General features: G+C 44.5%; 1 protein-coding gene across 7 annotated transcripts in view; it reads right to left on the bottom strand.

Moving 5' to 3' along the window:
- Window positions 1–23455, bottom strand: part of SGCD (sarcoglycan delta) — a 307039-nt gene that overhangs the window by 119838 nt on the left and 163746 nt on the right. For 2 of the 7 annotated variants that reach the window (XM_071443434.1, XM_071443431.1), the window contains exon 3: window positions 2566–2751. In XM_071443434.1, coding sequence (XP_071299535.1) covers window positions 2566–2751 — 186 coding nt within the window. Of the gene's footprint in view, window positions 1–2565; window positions 2752–10300; window positions 10667–11219; window positions 11424–23455 lie in introns of those variants that run through there. The other 5 variants (XM_071443436.1, XM_071443432.1, XM_071443437.1 and 2 more) reach the window with 5 other exon arrangements.

Genomic DNA, 23455 nt, shown 5'->3' with positions numbered 1-23455 from the left:
TGTTTTTTATCCTGAGATTGTCTTGCTTCACCTCTTTCCCCCTTCTCCACTCTCCACTCCCCACTATCAGCATTTAAAACACCCCTGAGTTTTCCTGAGCAGGTTTGCTGTGCTCATTAAAATACTGTGAGCACTTATTGGCTATAATGAGCATCATTAAATTCTGGTAAGCACCAGGACTGTTCTGTGGAGTTGAACAGACTCAGGTTCTGGAAGGAGAGCTCAGAGGTAGGAAGATGTTAGAAATATTCCATTTTCCAGAAGAACAGAAACACAAACCTTCCTCTCCTTTCTGCTCTGCAAGCACTGGGGTAACTCAGACCTGTCAAGCAGCTACTGCTCACTGACTACTCAGATCACTCTTCTGCCCCAGAAGGACTCTCAGCTCCTCTTATCAGAACAGGAACAAATGAAAGATTTTTCCATATTTGCATCTGCTCATTTGATAATTTTCCTATGTTTGTTATTTAGAGATAAAAGTCTGCCTCTAAAAACTCACTTAGCCAAGTGGTTTTCTCAGCCTCAGGGAATGGTGCAGGAGGGATTGCAGGGCAGGATCCAAAGCAGCTGGCGAGGCTGCAGGAGCAGCAGGAGATCAGGAGATGAATGGGTGCATACTGGGGCAAGACTCACATTTTACATGCCCAGTTCTTGTATTTATTTCCAACTGGCTGTGCCAGAAACACTCACCCTGAGTAGTGTGGCCATGCCTACAACCATAAAGCTGCTCCCACTGCAGGACTCAGCAGCACCACCTGTGTTTTTATCACCAAATGCTGTTCATCATCCACTAGCATTAGTAGATATGAATTAACTAAGCCATACACAAATATGCTTTACCCTGGAATAATCCCCAGTAATCCGAGGGCAAGTAAGGAAACAGAATGAGACAAGAAATTGAAGATCAGTGCATGGCTCTAAAAACCAGTCTGTATCCTATGAGGGGACAGAGCTGCTGGAAATGGGAGGTTTCTGCACACATCCCTAGGATGTGGCACTTCAGCACCTGGCCAGCAAAATGCAGTGCATCATGAGAGGGCAGTGGTGGAGGAAGAGCACAGATGTTCACCTGACTTCCCAAGCAACCTGTAGAGAGCTGACTGACCACCACCAATTAGCAAAAATGCATGGGACTGAAGTTATGTTATTAGAAAGAAATAGAGCTGTATTCCTGAAAAGTGATAATTTGAAATCCTTTTGTTTTGTTCTTGGGTTGGTACCCACAGCACTGCCTGCATGTTGAGTGATCAACTCCTCCACCACTTCAGAAATACCCATTGCTCACCTCCATTAATCTAAAGACCATGCTTCAGCATGAAATGGGTATCAAAGCAGCATCCATTTCACAAGATTAAACAACTGCTCTGGTTAAGCATTAATTGCTCCACTTTGGCCACTCTTTGCCCGCTCACAGGAGCTTTTTGTGGATTACTGCTTTATAATTGCCTGCTCCCTATGCACACAGGCACTGCAATCTTCTGCACACCTTGACAGCAACCTGGTTAGAGAAAATGAACACTGCACATTCCCCTGACACAGCATTTTATCTGCTGGGTACAGGAAGCCAGAGGCTGTTTATTCAACTTCTCATGGCCCATTAATGACATAATTCTGGCCACAGCTGTTTGGGACTGCACAAGACCAAAGCAGAGGAAGAAATGCCAAAAAGACTTCAAACATTCTGCTCATATCAGAGCCTGGCTGGGAAGATCCTTGGAAGTTGTCTAGGGAAGTGTAGCTTTACAGCTCCCTTGGGAAGCAGAACCAAGAGTAAAGCCTCAGACTTGGTTTCTCCTGAAGACTCAAACAATCTTAAAATGAATAATCTCATCTGAACAAGGTGGCAATGACTACTTTGAGGAAGAGGTGACTGATAACTTCATTTTCACTCTGCTGGTGAAATTATCTAGTGAAAACCAAGGATCTGCCATACATACAAGCTCACAAGCCCTGGAAGGGGAAAGCTAACCCTGGCCAGGGAGTCTGAGCAGCAAGGGGGAGCTGCTCCAGGACTGATGTGCACCAAGCACAGCAATACAAGGATAAGGACATGCTCCACCTAAATACCACAGCCAGGGAGATGCCCTGTAAATTTTACTTCATTTCATTACGCTTCCAGAACTACATCAACATGAATTTTCCCAAAGAAACAAAGCAAAGCAAGATTCTTGTCTTCCTGGTCACAGAGAAAAGGAGAAAAAGTCTAAGAGAAAAGCTCAAACCCATTCCACGTCCAAGTTCAAAATAACTGACTTCATTAATTTTAAAACACTTTATAATTGAAAATTAGAGCAGGATGGTGTATATTGTTTACATAAATACATGTATATATATACATATACAGCAGATAAGAGGAACATGATTTGCAGGGCTGAGCTGATTCCTCAGCTTGGCAATATCCAGCAGAAAGAGAGGATCATAGTGTAAATTTGTTCCTCTCTATGAAAGGACTGTCCATGGCAATGAAACAGCCCATTATTGAAGCTGTATCTGAAGTCATGCTCAGCAGAAAGACCAGCACCCTCCCTCAACTTCCCCAGACCTTCCAGGGTAACCCCTACTTACAATTGTGAAGTTCATAACCTTCAGAATCCAGATGGTCATAGCAAGGTTCACCAGGATTAAAATCATTAGGAGCAGCACAAAGAAATAGAGGCACCTCTTCCTCCAGCCATAAATCCCCACTTTGTATACCTGGGGTCCTTCCGAGGTCTGCATGGTGCTCCGGTGCGGGTACTGTTCCTGAGGCATCTGAAACGAGCACAAAGAGACAACCACGTGTGTTCAGGGCCAGGAAAGCCAGAGATAAAAGCTGCTTCTGTCTGTGCCTCTTGGAGGGTTTGGGTTTTCTCAGAGTTTACCAGCTGGGTAGCAGCTCTTTGGATACCTTAGTTATTTTTTCCTTCTGCCCGGTGTGTGCAGTAACAGACCAGGAGAGAATCTGATGGGTTAAATGTGTGTGAATGTACTTATAAATACACGTAAGCACTCTGGCTGAAGGTATCTTATGGAAATCACTCTGGAGTGACTCTGCTCACAGCCCCAGGTTTTGCAAGGCAGGCACTCCAGGGCCTCGAAGGATCCTGAGGGGAAAATTCTGCATGCGTTTGGTAAAAGCAGTTGAGTTCAGCAGTTTGTTTGGAAGATGCAATATGACTTCTCAGAGGTTTAGTTTAAAAAAAAATAAAAAATCGTCTCAAGTAAAATCATTCCTTCCAACCAAAGACAAAAAAGGCAAAGGGGAAATGTTTGCCTTTCTACACACCAATTCTTGCCTAAAAAAGTGAAGCTGGAGCAAGGTTCTCCAGCTAACATCGCTAACAATTATCACAAGTATCTGTGCTGGGAGGAAGGAAGGAAGGAAGGAATTCATGTTCTCACCCTCCATTTTCAGGTTGAGGAAAGCCACTTTCTCAGGCTTCCCCGGGGGTCATTTCTAACATTTTCAGCTTATTTTGATGCACAGACTGAGGAGATCATCTCTAGTACCAGAGTTTGCTGAATGCTTTGCATTTTAGACTCCACAGACAGATAGGAAGCCACCAAACAGGTTCTTGCACTGTGGATTCGACACCACGAGTGTCTTCCTCAGGGTTGCTGGCACTGATGTTTGTATGCAGAGGATTACAAAATTCACATCCCAGGAGGGAGCAGTGCGAGTTCCCCTGTGGGAGTGTGATGTGCATGTCTGGAGTGAGGCAGTTTTGGGAATGAGATGCTGCTCAGGGAGGGGAGCTGGGACACCAACAAACACACAGGCTGGAGCAGAGCAGATCTTTTTACACTGCCACAACCACGCCAACCCGAACAAACTTGAACAATAATAAATCACAGAGTTTCCTCTACCTGGGGGAAATTATAACTGCAACTACTGTACAGTCAAGGATTTTATTGCCTAATATTTTAACAGGGTATCTTGGAGAGCACATATTAAATGCAGCCTCTCCCTTGGAGAAAAATGAATAAATTGCATTGCTAACCCTCTCAAACCATGGAAGAGGTTTGACCAAGGAGAAACAATATGAAATACCCAGCTAAAAATATCCCTTTATTGCAAAACTTGTTTATTCACTGTATCTCTGCTTTTTTTTTTTTTTTTTTTTTTTCTTTACTTGCAGTTTCTAGGATGGAGAAAATAGCATATCCAGCTGGGGCAAAACTTTACAAGTATCAAAAGAATTTATAGCAACAGAACACAACCACAAAGAGCAACTTGCATCCATACAGTAGCCTGGTTTTGAGAATTTCTCTAGTTTTGATAAAATATTTAACTCACAGCTGCCCTAACAGAGATAGAGCAACTGAAGTAGTACAACATGTGTGATGAGCAAGACTTAGCAATACAGTATAAATTCATTCAAGAAAATGGCATGGCAATTGTAGATATCATGTTCTTTCTATACAAACTCTCACACAGCCACACTTAAGCAATATTTGGTTTCTAGCTTGTGTTCCCCCCCAAACTGTAAATACTACCAAAACATTGCTCATGTCTGTAGTTGTTCAGGGAGAGAAGAAAGGATGATGGACAGAGAGTGCTGAGGTGTGTTAAACAAATAAGCAGAATAAGAAAGTCTGCAAGGCTACTACCTATGGAACCAGCTATATCCACTATCAATAATCTGTACTGTATGCTAGTCATAATTTAAATTTTGGCAACTTTTCCTGACTCAAACATTGAAAAGAATTCAGGCACCAGACAAAAAAGTACTGCTTGGAAAGAATATCCAGTGGCTGCACTTGCTGCTGACACCTCCCTCCTTTCAATTACTGAACTAAGAGGAAAGGCTGCTGCTGCTTAATAGGATTTTTCATTTCTTCTTCAGGAAAATATAAGGAACCACCACTTAATTCTGTAACAGTGGAGAAAAGATAATACTGAAACAAATCCAGAAATTGGAAAAGAAGCATGCCTTCCAAAGGTCAAACTTTAAAGTGAAAGGGCTTAAAGACACACGTGCACAGCACTGGATCACCACCACTGCATGAACTATCTCACCTACAACAGAAAAAATGCAGCAGCCCAATCTTTTTAATTTAGTTACAAACAACATGACTATGACTACAAAAATATAGCCTGGAATGCGTGAATTTCACCAAGGGGCTCTTGGTTCTGCACAAAAAAATGCAGTAAGTTTTTGCACAAAAGCTGTACACTGAGTCCTTATATACACCAACACTGCAAACAGGGCCTGAGACAAAATCCAGTCCACTTAGAGAAGCTATTCATCCTTTTGCTTTAGCATACCTTAGAGATATGGCCCATGACAGGAAAGATGTATTAGTTTTTTTAAGAGCAGTGGAAGAGCCCTGTCACCCCACCCACTGATCTGCACAGGCTGCTCACAGAGTGCTTCTGCAAGGCTTCAGCACCTTCCTTCAGCACAGCCAAACCAGGCTCAGCTGAAAGGCACCAGAAAGCAAAACTGGCTCTGAGCTTCCAAAATTCACACCAGACCTCACCAGTCAGGGCCAATCTCTGCTCCACATTTCCCTCCCTCCTTCCACCTTCTTGGCAGAGAGTTCCTCACTCAGGGTGTGCAAACCACATTACCAATTCCTCAGGCAGAAAAGTGTTTTACGTGCACAGGGATGAATTAACACCTTTCCCACGTAAACACTGGCACTGTAACATTCCTGGCCACGCTGCCTTTGTAGGCTCAGGGAGGGCCATGAGTAGGGTGAGGTTTTACATAAGGAATCAATAATGTTTCTCTGCCATGGGGGTTTCTTTGATCAGCACTTGAAGGATGAGTGTTTAATAACAGAACAATTTCAAGCTTCAAGAGGATGCAAACTGGGAAAGCAGCTTCTGTCTTATGGGCCCTCTTGAAATTTGCTGCTGGAAGTGTCCTGGAGCCCATGGAATCAGGAGGAATGGAATCAATGGAATCATTGCTGCAGGAATGGCCCTGAGCCTTGCACAGCCAACACAGCATCTCCCCTGCCAGCCTGCCTGCCTGTAAGTGAGGTGTAACAGCCTCATCAGAAAAACCAGCAGCATCTGACCCCAGGCTGACCTGAAGCACGGTGATGGGAACACATTTCCAGAGATGAGAGAGGGGGCTCAAATTCCCTCAGGTCTTGGACCTACATCTCCCACATCTGCCCTCTCTTTGTGTCCATATCACCAACATCCTCTTCTCTTTCTCTTTGTTTTCTGAAACAAAAACCTTTTCTTTTGGGCTGAAATGAGGGGGAAAAAAAAGCCCTAAAAACCTTCAGAGGTGCTCTCTGCCATATCACTGGAAGGCATTGTACTTGTATTCACTAGCTGCAAATGCTCTGCAGATTCATCCTCTTTAATTTCTCTGTCTTTTAAGTGCACAGTATCCACCAGGTTCAAAAGAACAGACATTTCTGGAGTGTGACTGAGAACAAAATCTGGCGTGAAGAAGAGTGTTTTGAGCCATCTATCAACAAGACATTCTCCGTCTCCGCTCCCCATAAAAGTCTCTCAAGTTTGACACCCCCAGATCCATTAATCCACCAGCAGCATGACCCAAAATTGATTTATGGCCATTCACATGGGTCAGACCACAACCTGGGTCTCCATAAAAAGGATCAGGCTCTGGAAAATGACTTCTCACTTGCAGCATGGCCAGCAAGGGCTGAGTATTGGGGAACAGCCCATGGGATCAAATACTTGCTGGGATAGTTAAATCTCACAGCACTTTTCTCCAAGACCATCCAAGCCATGAACTTGGCCTCTGTGGCTGTTACTGGTGTCCCCAAAGCTTAAATCTTTGCTGTCTGCTTGTCCCTCTATTTCTGTCAACAGTGCCTGTCCCTCCATGTGAGGAGCAGCTCTTCCCTGAGCTGGGAACTCCATCACCACTCATTGCCCATTTCTCAGGTATCACTGCTGTGTGATACATGGCCAGAAAGACAAAAAGTAAAAGAAAATATCCTAAGGAATGTTCTTTTCTTTTATGAGCAGTCTCTTTCAGTGGGGTACACCAAATGTAGTGTGAGTCAAACATCTGGCCTGATTCTGGCAAACATAAGCACATCAACGAGATTTTTTTGATCTGTACTCCATCAGGGCACACCCTGCCCATTCCTCTGGAACACACCTTTCTTTCCTCTTGCATCTTGTGGAAAATGGACTCAGCACAGGCAGCTGGGGAGACCTTGGGGATTCATATCCCGGTAAAGCTTCTCATTCAGACCCCTCAGGCTACTCCCCACCTCTAACATCTTGAAAGCTCTTGTAATTTCCCCAGCTGTTTGGGCTGGCAGCACTTCCACAACAAATGTGCTTGAGGATAAGTGCACTGCAAGAACCTCAGTTTATAAACCAATAGCTTGGAGCAGATGGACTCAACCAAAAGCTGAACAATGGGACTGTCCTGTCCCTTCTCTGCATTCAAAGAGCACTCATAGTAAAATTTTAAACCTATTAGAATTTGCCAGAACAAACCAAAGTAACAGGCAGCTCCATCTCTGAGTTGTATTTCCTAAGCCAAAAGTGATATTTTATTATGCTGCAAGAATCTGTGAGCAATGTGATGTCACTATTGCTTCTCTTCTCTGAGAAGGACAGAAACATGTCTGCTTTTTTATTTATGACAGCCTCTTTTAAATTTTACACTTTTTCCTTGATAGTCAGCTTGTCTCAATGCTTTCTTTCAGAATTAAGAAGAAAATGGAAAGCTAGCAAGGAAGAAAGAGTCTCTGCAGTGAGTCCTTTTATGTATCAAGCTAGTCAACAGAGAAAGTCTTTCACAAAATGCCCCACAATTTGTGGTAAAAAATTCACGCTGCATGCAAACACCACACCAGCTCTGCTGCATTCACACTCTGCTTCCTTTGCACCACTCAGATGATGTGAAGCACTCCCAGCCCCTGTCCATCGGTGCCAAGTTTAGAAAAGCTCTTTCCCAGCAGAGTGTCTCAAAGCAGGACGCACAAACATGAGAGCTGCACCAAAATAGCCAGCAGCAGGTGTGACTGCAGGAGGCTGTGGGAACAGCAAGAGGGATATCATCAACTGAGCTCCAATCAGAAAGCAAGCCACAGGAGGTGACACTTTGCAGACTCCTGCCCCAACACACTCTCACCCCACAGCACCAAGAAAAGAGATATGGCTTGTAGGAATGTGCAAAGCAGGATCATAATATGGATTTATACGGCTGGAACCCAACCAGCACGGCACAAATTGAGAACTGTGGGCTTGAGCATGTGCCAGGATCCAGAGTGCAGTCTCTGCAGTGTTCCTGCTCACACAAGTTAAAACTTGTTCTGCTGCATCTTCCATCTTCCCTCCACATGATGTGCCTTCTGTGCTAATCCATTTGTTCTTTTGCACTGACTCACTCTCTTTCTGGTTTGCTGCTGGAAAGGACCAGGAGAAGGGATGCCCATATTGGGGTGTGCTAATGGCTCTCCCATCTATCTGCTTCCAAAATCAAGAGGCTCTCTCCACTCTGCCCACACATGCACACATTCTTCAGTCCTCCTGGATTCAGAGCTTGAATGCTTGACCCAGGTGGAGCTGCACAAAGGGCACTGAGGAGGCTCAGGAGGAGCTGTCAAAGGCAGGGAGGAAACAGCAGCTCCCATGGCCCTGGCTGCTGCTGCCTAAGATGGACAAATTCCAGCCTCTTCACATCTCTGGCTCTTCAAAGCTGGCAATCAGATTTGGGAGGTGGGATGCTGCATGATCAGAGGCAGGAACTTGAATTTTATTTACTTTTTTTAACAATAAGCTTATAGCTAGCAGTGGAGAAGATAATAGGCTGACTGCTTGCCTAAACTAACAGCTGCTGAGAAAAGCAATAGAGATCCAAGTCTGCAGGGTAAGATGGCAGCCTGTGAAGGCTCAAGAAGTTCCAGATCATGTAAGACCTTCATTTAACACTGCATTTTCACTGCAGGTGTATTTTATGCAAAGCAAATTTCAACCTTATCATGCCTCTTTGTTTCCCTCATATTCCTCCCCCTTTCACAGCTCATCTCTGTCCTTCCTCTCAATCCCTTTGCCTCCCCCCCCAATCAGACTCCAGAAGACAGAGTTAATCCATGTCGCCCTTCCTGCACTCCAAACCCACAGAGTCTTCACTTGGCTCCTACAAACTCAACACTCTTCAGCAGAATTACTGGGAGAAAGCTCTGGTCCTGCCACATTCTGGATCTGTTGCCTCTTATCCCTGAATTTTTGGTTTGCCAAAATCAGTGACTGCTTGAGCCCTGCTGGATGCAGGCAAGGCAAAGCATTGTCTGCTCCCATGAACCAGGCAGAGATTCTTCGCACCGTCCCACCGTATCATTTGATACCCTTAATTCATTCCTTGTTGAAAGGAAATAAAAAACAACACCACCACCATAAAACACAGCTAAAAAAGCATTTTCAACACATCAAATAACACTGCTCTGAAAACCCAAGGCAGAGGCAAGGAAGTTTGTGAGGTGAGGCGAGGCAGACTCCTCCTGACACCTCCATCCCTTGACGAACGCGCGCTCCCGAATCCCGAGCCCAAGCCTGCCATATAAGGTGCTGATATCTCTGCAAAGGCAAGACAAGCTTTAATGCTGCAACTAAAAGGATGAGAGAACATTGCCTAAATCTGGCAGGTCCCTAAAGAGGGAGTGAGCTTTTCATCATAAATGTTTCTTCAGTTATTTGGGGAAAGAAACGCAAATCGGAAGAGAAGTTGCAGAGAGAGCAGCCCCTAAATTAATGTTTTCCCTCCTAATCTTCTCTACGTGGCTTCTGACCGTGCTGTCTGTTGCAGTTTGCTCGTGCTTTATAAGATATAGGGAAAAAAATATGCAGACAAATCACAAGGCAGTGATTATTACTGAGTTGCTGCCTCTCTTCATAAGCTCGCTGTACCAGGAATTGGCAAACAACCCCCAGACAAACATGCTTTCAACTCATTAAACAACTTCAATACAATGCACTTATAAATCTATTTACTGTAACTGAGTCACATTTTTCATCCAAATATCTGACTGGCACATGGTCCAGAGCCAACCTTTCAGCAGCTTCAGGTTATACACACACTTACTCCCCAAAATGAAAAAGTTGGGGATTATTTGGGTGCAGCATTCCCTCAGCCAGAGACGCGGCGCGGGCGTTGCTTTGCCTGCAGCTTTACTATCCACACAAATTTAGCCAGAAACCACCACCCAGCCTCAGACTGCTCCCAACCCTTCACAAATATGCCACAACTCCCCATTCTTGCCTCTTTTTTTTTTTGCTCTAAGCAGCAGTGTGAAAGCAAGAAGCCCCTTTGCAGAGGCACAAAAGGAGGCAAATCCGCACGGCGCTGGGACGGAGCAGGGCAGCTCTTACCTCTCCCTTGGGATGGATGAACGCCCGGAGGGTGCAGGAGCCTGGGGAAGATGCAGCTCAGCCTTCAGAGCAGCACGAGGCCTGGCCTGTGCTCATGAGCTGCCCCTGTCAGATTTTCCAACAGCAGAACTGCAGCCAAGTCCCTGCCCATGCCTGAAGAATTTCCTGAACAGCATTCCCGTTCTTTTTCTAACTGCTTTGAAACCACACTGTCTGTACTTCAATAAGGCTTTGTCAGGCCAAGTTACAGCTACTGGGCTGGCTCCAGCAAGCAATTGAAAACACATGTGTTTTGCATTAAAAGCCCCCTTCTCCCTGCACACATTCAGACACAGACACCCCCGTCTGCACCCAGCCCCGGAGCCTGCCTGCCCTGCCTTCGCTGCCATTTCAGTTAAAAGGAATAAAGGGATTATGTTGGTGGAGATTTTCTTTGGGAGAAGGAAAAATGGGGTGGGAGGGATCCCATTCCCATTGATAACACCTCACCCTGCCTCCTGTGCTTTGCTGGTGTCATGGGCACCCAGGTGAACAGCCAGCTTTGCCAAATCCCAGCAAGCAAGGAAGCACAGGAGATAACATTTCAGTTCACCACTACTCTCCCCTTACCTTTGCCTCTGTCTCTTCTAAAACTATGAGAAAAGAAAGCATATTTTTAGCATCTCTAGACTCAGTTCAGCACATCAGAACTGTATCCTAATCTTGACACATACTCCTGTATCTGCTTATACTAAAAATAATACAACTATTTTTGAGTACTTTCATCCCTCTCTGCTTTCCAGCTGTCCTAACCTTTATAACCCAAAATATTTTAAGCACCTTGCATCTCTTTTTAAAGAGCATTAACACCGCTCTGGCATTGGCTTAAGGAAAAGAAATAGAAGATATAATGTTAGAAATAGAAGATATAATGTTATACCTTTAATCAGAACGGGTCCCAGTTCTTAATATCTGTAATCATTTCCAGGCAGCACCATGGGTCAGGGCAGCAAGCGTGGGCTCTGCAGCTGGGGATGCCCTGTGCCTGGCATGTGCCTGGCAAGCAGAGCTGGAGTAGATGTGGAAGCACACATGGATGTCCCCCTTATTCCACCACGGCTAAGTCCCACCAAAGATGAAACACAGCAGCAGAGTTGTCAAGGTAACAATATAGAAAAGAGACAGTTTAAAGAGAGAGAGAGATTTTCCTCTCCTAATGCTCCTTTTCAAACCGTGCACTCCACTTCTTTGGGGTTATTCTGTTCTGTGGTTTGCAGAGGTGTGGTGGGCAGGTGAAGTGTTTACAAGGGATAAAAGCAGTGGAGATTAGAAGTAAAGAGAGCTCTGATCCAACACTCTCTGAAGGCAGAGGAAACCTGCTGCCTTCCACGGGCTGTGGCTTCAGTCCATGGCAAGGACTCCTTCAGCCACAGGAATGTGAGATCTGCCTTTCACCCATCAGCAGTGAGACCTTACAAAACCCACGTGGGATGCCCCTGTGGACAGCCTGCAGTTCATCCACCCAAGCTGCTGGGAGAGCTGCTGTGGCCACTCCATGCTTGGCTCTTGCCTGCACCCTGCCCTGCTACCAAAATGCTGTTTCCTTCTCCCTGCACAGAGCCACGCAGGGGCCAGCAGGGCAGAGTGGGCAGCCTGGACCAGCCCCCAAGCTGCAATCAGTGGGGATGGATCCAGACTGGGATGCTGCTCTGCAGAAGATAGGATGAAACCACACAGTCATCCTGCCTCAGTTTGTGAGACTTTCAAACAAAAGGGGAGCACACACACACAACCACTGGTGGTGGCATTTCACATCTATTTGCACAGCTTGTGAGAAGTCAGCTTGTGCCAGAGCAGAAATCTGGATCACAGATCACAAGAACTGTCTGTGCAGCTCAGAGTCTGCCCAACAAACTATCACAGCCATGGTAATACTCTTTGGGTTGGCAACCAGCAACAGCTGAAACCAAAGGCGCCTGTACCAAAGTCTCTGGGTATAAATAAGCTGAAAGGGAAAAATATGAACTGCAGATTCACATAATTAGATTTTCAGTTGTACAAGACAATCAGGCATCTGCAGAGCTGTTTGCAAGATGATAGCAGTCCGTGCCTTCTGTCTTAAATTTCCCTGTGGTCTTTATTCAGCAAACCAGCTATGGATGGGGCAGGCAGTAACTTCAGTGCTCGCCGTGTGTTTTGAGTTAAGCACATGCTTTAGTGCTTTGTGGTCCAGGACTTTTTATGGCAGCCTGGCTCTGGCAGGATCATTAGTCCAATCATTTAAAACATGGCAGTACAGCACTTTAAGATTACCCAGTTCTTTACATAAATACAGTAAATCAGTGGGTTTCAAATTTTTCTCGCTGTGCAGACCCCTAAATATTTGACAGAGGTGAAGCATACCCCTGTAATCATTTCATAGAGAGATTCCTACATACCTTACAAAACCCCCTCTTAACTTGTCATTTTTCCCTGGGGATAGTCCCCAGGCCTCCCATATGTCTGTGGCCCACAGGCTGGAAACTGCTGCTGGAGATAACTTAATCCCTTATTAAAAATCTAAATGATCTCTTCTGTTTATGTGATGTACTTTCTATCTTCAGAATATTTATGTGAGCTAGCAGCAGGCTGGCAGGTAGAGACATGGGGAGGTGACAGCATTAATACTGCATTTTTTCCACTGGCATAATTAGTAGGCCAAGTCTATAAATATTTACATTAAATCTGTCAGGCATCACACCAACCTCACTGATAACTTCAGGGGTGTCTTACTGTAAACTGCATTAATGCCTCACTATTTTGTCATCAAGTAACACATAAAATGCTCCTTCAAGCTAAGCCACTTTGAGTAGGTTGTTTTTATCTCTTTCTCATTTGGGTGCAGGGTTTAAAGACACTTCAAGCATCAGAAGTGTGGCTCTGGGATTGTTCTATTTTTCTGTTATTGAGCTATCATTTGTATTAGTGCCAGCACAACCAAAAATATATGAACCTTGCAAGCATAAACCTTAAGTTGATGTCGACATAACTATCTGTGTAACTGCTATTATTCCTCAGAACTGGCAGGGTTATGAGGATTAAAAAAACCTACTAGAGCTCTTTGGGAAGATGAAAACAAATTAACCCCCCTCAAAGCTTCAGTATCTTTGCAGCTGGAGACTGCAACACATAGGGACTTCCATTTTGTGCAGGAGATCCAATCCACCTGGATCCATTAATTTCTACACTATGAAGAGACCTACAAAAGACAGGAAGGAAAGTTCCTACCATTTATACCTGCCCTCACTTTTGACAGCATTGTCTAGAAGCAGCTGGAATTTATTTAATATTTACTGCTGAATTATCAATATTCATGATTAATTTCATTTAACAAATAATATCTATTTGCATACAAAACGAAAGTTGAGATTTTCATGCTGTGCAGATTTCCAGGAACTCTCTCAAGCATTCCCCAAACCTTCCTAAAAAATTCAGGGCAAACCAAATATGCAGAAAGAATCAGCATGTAAACGCAGGTGTGGGTGCACCTGGAGTGGAGGAAGAAGTAAAAATGAAAATTTTATTATCTGAAATAATTAAGGAATCCCTTGGTTTGAGCTTTCCCTCCAAATTATTTCTTTTAAAATCCATTAAATCTCTTAAAGTATCACAATAGAATAAATATAAATGTTTAAATATTTTTAATCTCTCAACTGAAAGAAATCATCTGCCAAATTATTATTATTTTAAATGACCCTCAGCTTTGGAGCCTTTTAAGAGATCTCTGGAGTACCTGTGTGCAAAGGGAGAAGCCAAGACTCATTTCAGCTCCATCTCCTTAAATGCAGCATTAAGGGAGCTGATGGATTAGGAAATGAACTATTTTGGGTCAGGAGCACCAAGTTGAGGGAAGGCAGCTCTTGGCATTGCTGATGGATTCACCCAGCCCTGAGCATGCAGAGAGGATGGAGGGCAATGCCACGAGACAAGGAGGGGGTTCCCCAAACACGTGTGGGGAGTGAATGCTGCAGTGAAGGGAAAAAACCCTTCCCTGTGTGTGTGTGTGTGTGTGTGTGTGTGCAGGGAGTGATTCTGACTTGATGGCAGGGAGCAAAACCCTATTTAAGTGCTGGGAGTGCTGAAGGCACACAGGTCATCAAGCAATCTCACAGGGCTGAGATGGACTTGTTGGACAAGTGCAAAGGAAATGGCAGAAAATGAAATGTGTGTGTGTGTGCTGGAACAGCCAGACCTGCAGTGCCTGCATCCCCCTACATCCTCACCCACTGCTCCAGTTTCTCCACAGAAGATAAATATGGCTACTTTTTAGAAAGAAGGATAAATATAGGACTGGTCATGAGATGCAAGATCTGCTAATTCTTGGAGACTAAAGAGGAAGAGGGACAGAGCTGCTCTTGTAGACAGGCATTCCAAGGATGCTCTAAATTTCACACAGATGAGAAACTCCAGTATCAGCACAGGTGACCCTAGAGACCTTGATTCCCATGACACTGAGTTATTTAGATCTGAGTACTAAATCTTCCCCTTCTATTCATCTCAGACTTAGCAAACAGTGCAATAACATAAGCAAATCAAAGGAGACACAGCAAGAAGTCCTGGTTTCATAGTAATGTTACAGGTGAGCTGGGCAACAGCAGGTCAGGGCAGGAGTCAGTGCTGCTTGCACCAAAAACACAACCTGGGTTCAGGAGAAGGACTGAGCTTTTATGAGAGGCCAGACTCAGAGAGCTGCTGCTCAGGGTCTGGAGTTCAGAAACATTCACATCTCTGCTGCTGCTATGAGACAAGGATCAAAGTGGCAAAAAGTCATCACCAAAGGCACCTTCCACCGCACAGGCTCAGGAGAGCTGTCAGCAAGGGAGGGTGGGAGGATGGAAGTACCCAGCACTCCAGAACCACAGCAGGCTCATGCTCCCCTGTGCACACATTGATGTGCAACACCTACACTGAGAGCAGCCTGCTCCTTTCTCCTCAGGGCTCTTTTCTCCTTGGGGTCCAAACCTGCAGACTCCCTGAGCCCATTTGCAGCCTGCAGTGCTCCCAACCCTAAAGCTCTGTGCCGTGCTCCTTTCCCCACAAAAGCTGCACAGTGTTCACCTGTCAGCCAAAAAAGCCACAGCCAGGACCTCACCCAGCCCACCCCTCTACCCCAGCTGCTGCTTCCTAATTATTTTGATGATTTCAGCCATTTTCAGGCTCTTCTCAGAAATAATTTAAGGCCAGCAGAGCTTGTTAATAGGTAGAATGGAAAGTGTTCCTTTTCATTTCTCTGGCAACATTAATGTAATTATCCTGAATAATTCTCAAACTACGTGGGCTGTAATTTCAAGGCAATATTACCATTACAGAGCCCTGTTCTTCCAGCCAGCATGTGTCATACTTCCCATCCAGAGGTTATTTATCAATAATCAGAAAGGTCTTCATTTACAAACAACAGGGTCTCTCCATTTGCAGCACGACAAGGGAGCAGGATGGGTGTCACCAGGCAAAAAGATGTGCCATGTCCCTGGCTTCTACTCCTCTGGCATAAGAAATGCAAGGGGAAAAAAAAACCCACTGCAAAGATTAATTCCATACAGATATAAGAGCAAATATTCAGTTGGCAAGGCCAATAATTGTTCTACTATTAAAGTCTTAACAGTATCCAAATTCATTACTCTTATCTGAGCAGCCTCAGGCCCCGTTCTTTCAGAAATTAGGTTCAAGGTACAGAGCTGCTCTCTGAGCTTTGCTTAGATATGTGCTCTGACCACGACACACAGTCACCTCAGCCTGCAATAATCATCTCCTGGGGGAACATTTCAGTTTCTCTGCTAGGTCTGCTGTAGTGGAGAGTTTCTGAGTATGGACGTGCCACTCTTAGATTTGATGCAGAGCAGTTTCTGGTCAGGCAGAGCTGCTCAGCAGCCTGTGCTCATCACAGCCTTTCCCTTTCCAACCCAGACTATTTTTATTCTGTCAAGAAAGAAGCTCTGCTTGTACTTACACTTAGGTATCCTATTATATCACAAAGTTTAGCACCACCCAATGCTCCCAAATTTGGCTCCACAGAACAATTTCCGTGGGCAGCAGATCTGTATTTTCTCCAGGCAATTAGCAGGACTCTTGCAGAACACTAACGAGGCGGCCTGTCAGCCCAGGACATTTGCTTTAACAAGCTCTGGGGTGTCATTCTGGACAGCAACACTTCTGCATGATCCTGTGAGACTCCTGATTTGGGCAGCAGCGACCTTCATCCATAACATCTGGCCAAAGGAGAACTCTTGCCCTCCTCCTCCTCCTCCTGTGGCAGCATTAGGCTCTCACCATCAGTAAAACTATCCAGATCACACTAGATATGGCTGAAGACATTTTTTACCACCATGAGGGGGGTGAGGCACCAGAACAGGCTGCCCAGAGAGGTCCCTCCACCCATGCTGAACAAGGTTTTGACCAATCTGTTGAAGATGTCCCTGCTCATTGCAGAGGGCTTGGCCCAGATGACCTCTAAAGGTCCCTCCCAACCCAAAGCATTCTGTGATTCTAAAACCTGATGTACAACATTCACTCTGGAACAAGCAGCAAGGAGACAACAGATCTGGTAACCAAAATAGTGAGCAGTCTTTGGCCAAATTTTGCAAATTCTTTCCCTCTGCTTATATTCTGCAAGAGGTGCTAAGGCACGTGCTGTTCATAAAGCAGCTCCTGACAGAATGCAGACACTTGGAGCTGTAGCACATTAAAGAATGATTGTGCTGATATATTAAACAAACACACACATATTCACATATTGAAGTTCCAATTGAGAATACTGGGGAAGGTTTAAAAAGCTAATTCCTTAGAAAATTAAGCTACACTGAGATTGTGTCACAAGGAAGGGAAAAAGATGCAATGGCTTGAGAAATAAATGCATGCTTTCATGTCAGTAATTACAGCTGACCTTTGCCAGAGAACTGAGTATGGCAGAGGCATATTGGTGAGGATGTGTGCTCCAAGGATCATGAAAAGGCCACTGTGCAAAAATTCCAGACCTGGATTTCTCTACAGAGATACACGCAAGGGCCTCTCAATCTCAGTATCTCTGCTTCAGTTATTGGCAGGACATCACAAAGGGTAAAAAGGCATTTAATTGGGAAATCCCTTTATTTCTGTAGCTATTACCTCTCAGTTTCTGAGAGGATTCCTTGTGCTCTCCTATACCTAAGCAGGTTTTGGAGCCTGGGCTAGGAGGAATTTCCTGCATGTTCAACAGCATCAATAAAGGTTGCAACATCCAAGAGAGTTGCTGAGACCATTTGCACTTGGTCTGCTCTCCTCTTCCAAACATTTATCTGATTCAGCAGTTGGTGAGGTTTAACCCTCATTGCAATGTCAGAGGGCTGCTGCTGCTCCCAAATCTCTCTGTGACCCCAAGAGTTGTGCTAAAGGTGGCTATGACAATGTTTGTTCCCTTCAGAGTACAGGAGAGAGACTGCAGGAATCTTCACTGCAGAGGCAGAGGAATGCAATGAAAGTTCCTCCTGCAAGACTCATCCCCATATGGCAGAAAAATGAGAGGCTCATTTGGTGACTCCTCTGCATGAGCAAAACATCCTGTGGTTTGGCAGCAACAGGATCTTCTTTTCATGAGTAGGACACAGGGAAAACCTTGCCACATTCGTATATTTTGAAGTGGAATTTCATCACCGCTGTGATTAATGTCAACATCATTTCTGCCCTAAATTCTCCATTCCCTCAGGCTAAAAATACCTTCCTGGATTTCTTGGTATTATCCAATAAGAATCACAAAGGAAGAGAGGGCAAGGAGAGGAAAGGAGAGAGTGGTGCTTTTTGTCTTTCATCCAGACTGTTTTTGGGCAAAGTAGCTGTCAGGGAGGTAAGAGAGATGTTCCAAAAAAGTGAGGGATTTTACCTGCCCACATTTATGACAAAATTAGAGGAGGTTATGACAAAAGTAGAGGAGTTTTCATGTTATGCCTCACTCAGATCTATATTTACAATTACAGTTTATGAAGTCACTAACTGTTAATTTAAAAAGTTTATTTGCTTCTGCTTTTTTTTTTTTTTAAGTGCCCTTGTGATTTATTCTCATTTTCCAATCTGTCCTGCCTTCTCCATAATGCAAAGATGAGGGTCTAGAGGGGATGCCCTATGAGAAGCAGCTGATTTCACCAGGCTTGGAGAAGAGAAAACCGAGGTCAGACCTCACCAGGGACTGCAGCTCTTCCTGAGGGACAGCTCGGATCCCTGCTCTGTGTGACAGTGGCAGCGCCCAGGGAAGGGCTGGAGCTGTGCCAGGCAGGTTTAGATTGGGTGTCAAGGAAAAGGTTCTTCCCCAGAGGGTGCTGGGCACTGCCCAGGCTCCCCAGGGAATGGGCACAGCCCCGAGGCTGCCAGAGCTCCAGGAGGGTTTGGACAGCGCTCTCCAGAACAGGGTGGGATCTTTTGGATTGTCCTGTGCAGGGCCAGGAGCTGGACCTCGATCATCCTTGGGGATATTCTGTGATTCTACAGTTCTAATCAATAGCTGGGTGTTTTTGTAACCCCTCACCTTACTGCAGACCAGCACAAGAGAAATCAATGCAGAGCACTTACCCTCAGCTGTCTGTGAAAATAAACACATGCATTTAAGAAGTGTGATCGTGAAGTCACTAAAAATGCATTGTAGCAGTGGGGTTAGATGTGAATTCTGCACCAACTGTTTCTCAGTTCCAGAGCATCTGGCAGGAGCAGCACTGGGCTCTGCTCACATCAGTGCTGCTGAGCAAAGCCTCCCCCCTTCACCCTGCAGCTATTTATCATCATCATCATCATCCTCACACCAATCTGGGAGCAGCTTAGCAGGGTGGCACAGAAGTCTCCATCCTGGCTGCCACATGGAGGCTGAAGTGATCTGCCTGCAGCACAGGAGCACAGCCTGAGCCTCTCCTGTAACCTCAATCACTCAGGTGGTTCCCAGGCTGGAATGGGAGCAGGTGGGGGAACACGTGTTGGGAGCACGGTCTGGAACAGCCACTGAGTTTTATGGGTTCATCATCCCAACACATAAATCTTCTCCCAGCAGGGCTCCTTCTCACTTCCCTGTTTTTATTATTGTACAGCAAGATCTGAACAGCAAATCCTCAAAGGTTAACAGGCCTATCCGGAAAGTGCAAGAAACAGACAGGCTACAGTCCATGAATTTTAATGCTCTACATGACAACAACATGCTATTTCTGTACTGGAGAGCAGCCCACAATCAGCACGATTTCAGTAATTGGGAGAGATGACAGAGGCCAAGGAAAGGTGCAAGAACAGCTGTAAGACAACCTGCCTGCAAATAATAGCAGAAGACCACCATAAAGACAGGATGGCAGAGAGGGGAAACAACACAGCAGAGAAACCCCAGCAAGGACACCTCCACCTGCAGGTGCCTGTGGCTGTGCTACAGCAGGACAGCACGTTTCAGGTGGTGATGCCCATGGGAAATTGGTCCATCCTCCTTCCAGAGGAAGCCCTGGTGGTGTCCATTAAAGAGAAATGCCACCTCAGTGCTGGGAGTCACAGGTTGCTGCAAGCTAAAGGACAGAAATGCACCCACACACTTCCCTCATCCACTGGAGGCAGAAGCTGGCCCTGTGTTCTGAAGCATGGAATGCTTGCAGGTCCTGAAACACCTCTAAACCAACATGCTTTAGGAGGTATTAAAAAGAGAAGAAAAGAAAGCTGGCTACCTGTGCTCAGCTCTTTACTCACTGCAGTGAGGCTGCACCACAAAAATGCCTCTTATGCCAGCACCCAGAGAGTGCTTAGCCCTGTCTGTCCCTAATTATTTGCATTTCTATATAAAGACAACCCCAAGGATTCCTTAAAGATAAGATTTGTCACAATTAGGTGTTGGCATTTCTTCATAATTGCCTAAAATACTTCAATCTCAAGGAAATGTGGTTGAAAATGCAGGAAAATTATGCTGATTAGTTGCTCATAATTAGATAGATTGAATAAAACCTGGTGCTTAGCATGTTTTGCCTTTATATAGTCTTTATAGAAAATTAACCTCAAAGATATCTCTATCACTTTTTAGTTCTTTGCTATCAAGCACATCTGATCTGCAAAGGATCATCTTCCTAAACAGACACCTCTTGAGGATTGCTTAAAAGCATTACTGTGCCCACAAAACTGATCCCCCAGCACTCCACTTCTCCCTTCTGCTATTTATGAATAACCCTTCTGGTTATTTATGAAGGAAATAAGTCTTATTTCTGTGGTGGGGAGAATGTGGGGGAAAAAAAAAACAAAAAAAGCATTGTCCCACTGCTCCAAATGTCTTTCAACCAGCATCTGTCCAAAACTTTTGCTCAAAATGTCACCTGCTTCTTGAATCTAAAAGCAAGGACAAATATGTACATCTCAGCACAAAAATGTCTTCCCCAGGGAGCACTGAGGAAGATAAAACCACTGGCAGACCCATAAACCAAAGGTTGCCAAAGGTTATGGATGGATGTGAATGAAACCTCACAATGAAACTTGTGGATGAAAGTTCTCCTGGTCCAGATTAAGGAAATCCCTAGGACTGACTGTTTTCCTATGCAAAATGGTCCCTTGTCATGGAAGTCCTATTAATTTTCTTGGAGCACACAAAATTAGCTAAAAATGCTGATGTGGACTAAAAAAGACAAAAGATATTTATGGAGCTTCTTTCTCTGCAAAGCAGTCAAATATGTCCTCAACTCTATATGTAAGGACCTCTATTTGCTACTCTGAGTATCTGCATTTTTTCTTTCTGTGTGAGACATTTTTCTTCTCCCTTCAGAGCACCATCCCCCTTTCTAAGCCAGGAGGATACAAAATAAATATGGTTCTGCATATAAACAGTGCACAATATAACAGAGCTTCTAAATTCAGAGTCAGCCGAAAATATCAAGTTTTTCTTTCTCAGTGATTGATGCCCTCTAGAAGAAATAATAATTATATGGCACAAGGAGGAGGAAAAAAAGCACGTTGAATAATATAAGCATTTAGTCAAATCATAACTGAAACACTGAGGGAAAAAAATGCTTTAAAACTGCTTAGCCAGAAAAAGACAGCATTATCTGTAAAATGGATGAAAAATCAACCCCCTCCAATAAGAAAAGAAGTTCAGAAATTTGTTATACGCTAATGCCATCTACCAGACATCAGTGGAAGTAACAGAGAGAAGTGTCAAAGAAACAACAAATACAACAGGGATTAAGTGAGCACTTGTGCACAGCCCCAGGTCTTTATTTTCTTAGCAAGTACTGAATTCCAAACCTTGTTCTACCTTTTCTTTCTTTCTTAGAGAAAGGACTCCAGGGCATCCATGAATGCAAATATTTATCATTTATTTTAATTGGCAAGGCTGCAGAATAATCTTTGAAATTCCCCTTCCAACACAACTTTGAGGCACAATATTTAGCTACACAACTTTGAACTGTTGTTATTTTTCTCTTGCAAGCTGATATTCTCTTATGCAATGAAAAACCCCTTATTTTGAGTCAAATTCCACATTGTCTCAGGGCCTCTTCAGCCTGCTCTGTCTTGATCAGTGAGTCCAAACTCAAAGAGCTTTACAGGTGGTTACACTGACAATTTAATCTCAATCTTTACCTGTATGTGGAGTTTCTGAGGGCTGCCTGATCACAGTAAAGGGGTTTTTACTTCTCCTCTAGTCCCAAATGGCCCCTGATTTACAGCCAGCTCCAAACAACACCCCAAGGAGTTGTGCCAAACTTTAACAACTCAGTTGCTTTCCTAGGAGAAAGTTTTCCACCTCCACTGAGGATGTACTTTTCCAACCCAAACCTTGGGTTTTACCAGCATCCACCAATGTTCCTTTTGGACATCCACCAGAAATAAACAGCTTGTTCAGTCTCAAAACTGAAAAAGAGATGAGGTGCAAAATCTGCCACTGCCATGGCATGGACACAGTGTCCATCTGCTGATGCAGAAAGTGGGAGATAGATAAAGCCACATCTAAAACCAATGTGGACCTGAAGCATTTTGAGAGGCTCAAAACCACTTTCATTTCAAAAGGAACATCATCTATACATGTGTTTGTTCTTTCAGACAAAACCTCATTTCTTCCTAAACTTACCTACCCCAAACTTCTACCTAATCTTACCCCAAACTAATGAGATTTAGTAAACTTTCAGTCCTTAACATCTCTTCAGGAAAATATTATAGAAATTCTGACAAATGGAAAGAATCTTAGTTTCTGTTTAACTATATTCAGATCAACAACATCTCTTTGCATTAAATTTACTTTTATACTTTTTACTTTTTTTTTACCCCCTCAAAAGAGCTCCACAGTTTTCAGAAGAATTTACAGACACCAACTAACAGAGGCACTGCCCAGAAATTCTGCCAGTATTTGTCTCTATCTGTACTTCCAGAAGGGCAGAAACAAAAGCTTCTTAGTTGCTACACTCGGTCTGTGCCTACAATGGAAAGGTTCACTCATGAAGTCATGCTGAATAGCCACTGATTAAGAAATTGCAGCAGTTCTAGGAGCTGCTGCTGATTCAAGGTGAGAGGAATTGCACTGAGCTGGAGTTGGCTGGCAGTGCACAAAGAGGAATTTCCATGTTGTCAAAAATCTTCCACCGTGTCTGATTCTGGCATTATTTCCTACTGGCTTGCAAAGGAAAAAACGAGCCCTCATCACACTCCTCTGGTGCTTTCTTTGCTCCTTGGATGAATATTCTGTGAGTGCAAATAAAACGGTCGACAGCAGCAATTTATTTTCTGTCTCTCACAGGAAGGGCTGGAGGCAGCCCCCAGGAGCTGGGAGAAGTTTTCACAGCCAAGCCTCCCTGCCAGCTCCCAGTTCCTCTCCTCCTCCTCCTCCTCTTCCTGCCCTTTTTCTGGGAGATCCCAGCCACAAGGCACCACAAGGCCACACCAATGTGTGTCCTGTCCCACTGCTCCAAGTGTCTTTCAAGCAGCATTTGTCCAAAACTTTTGCTCAAAATGTTACCTGCTTCCCCAGAGAGCACTGGTGAAGATAAAACCACTGGCAGACCCATAAACCCTGTTGCCAAAGGTTACTTGTGGATGAAACTTCCTTCTCCTGGTCCAGATTAAGAAAATCCCTAGGACTGACTGTTTTGCTATGCAAAATGGCCCCTTGTCAGCAGTTCTAGGAGCTGCTGTTGATTCAAGGTGAGAGGAATTGCACCAAGCTGGAGTTGGCTGGCA

The sequence above is a fragment of the Agelaius tricolor genome, unplaced genomic scaffold, assembly GCF_023055355.1.
Source record: "Agelaius tricolor isolate 1412-34295 unplaced genomic scaffold, bAgeTri1.0.p SCAF_18, whole genome shotgun sequence".
Classification (NCBI taxonomy): domain Eukaryota; kingdom Metazoa; phylum Chordata; class Aves; order Passeriformes; family Icteridae; genus Agelaius; species Agelaius tricolor.
Note: the sequence above shows the minus strand (reverse complement) of the source record. Positions and strands in the feature narration are given on the sequence as shown.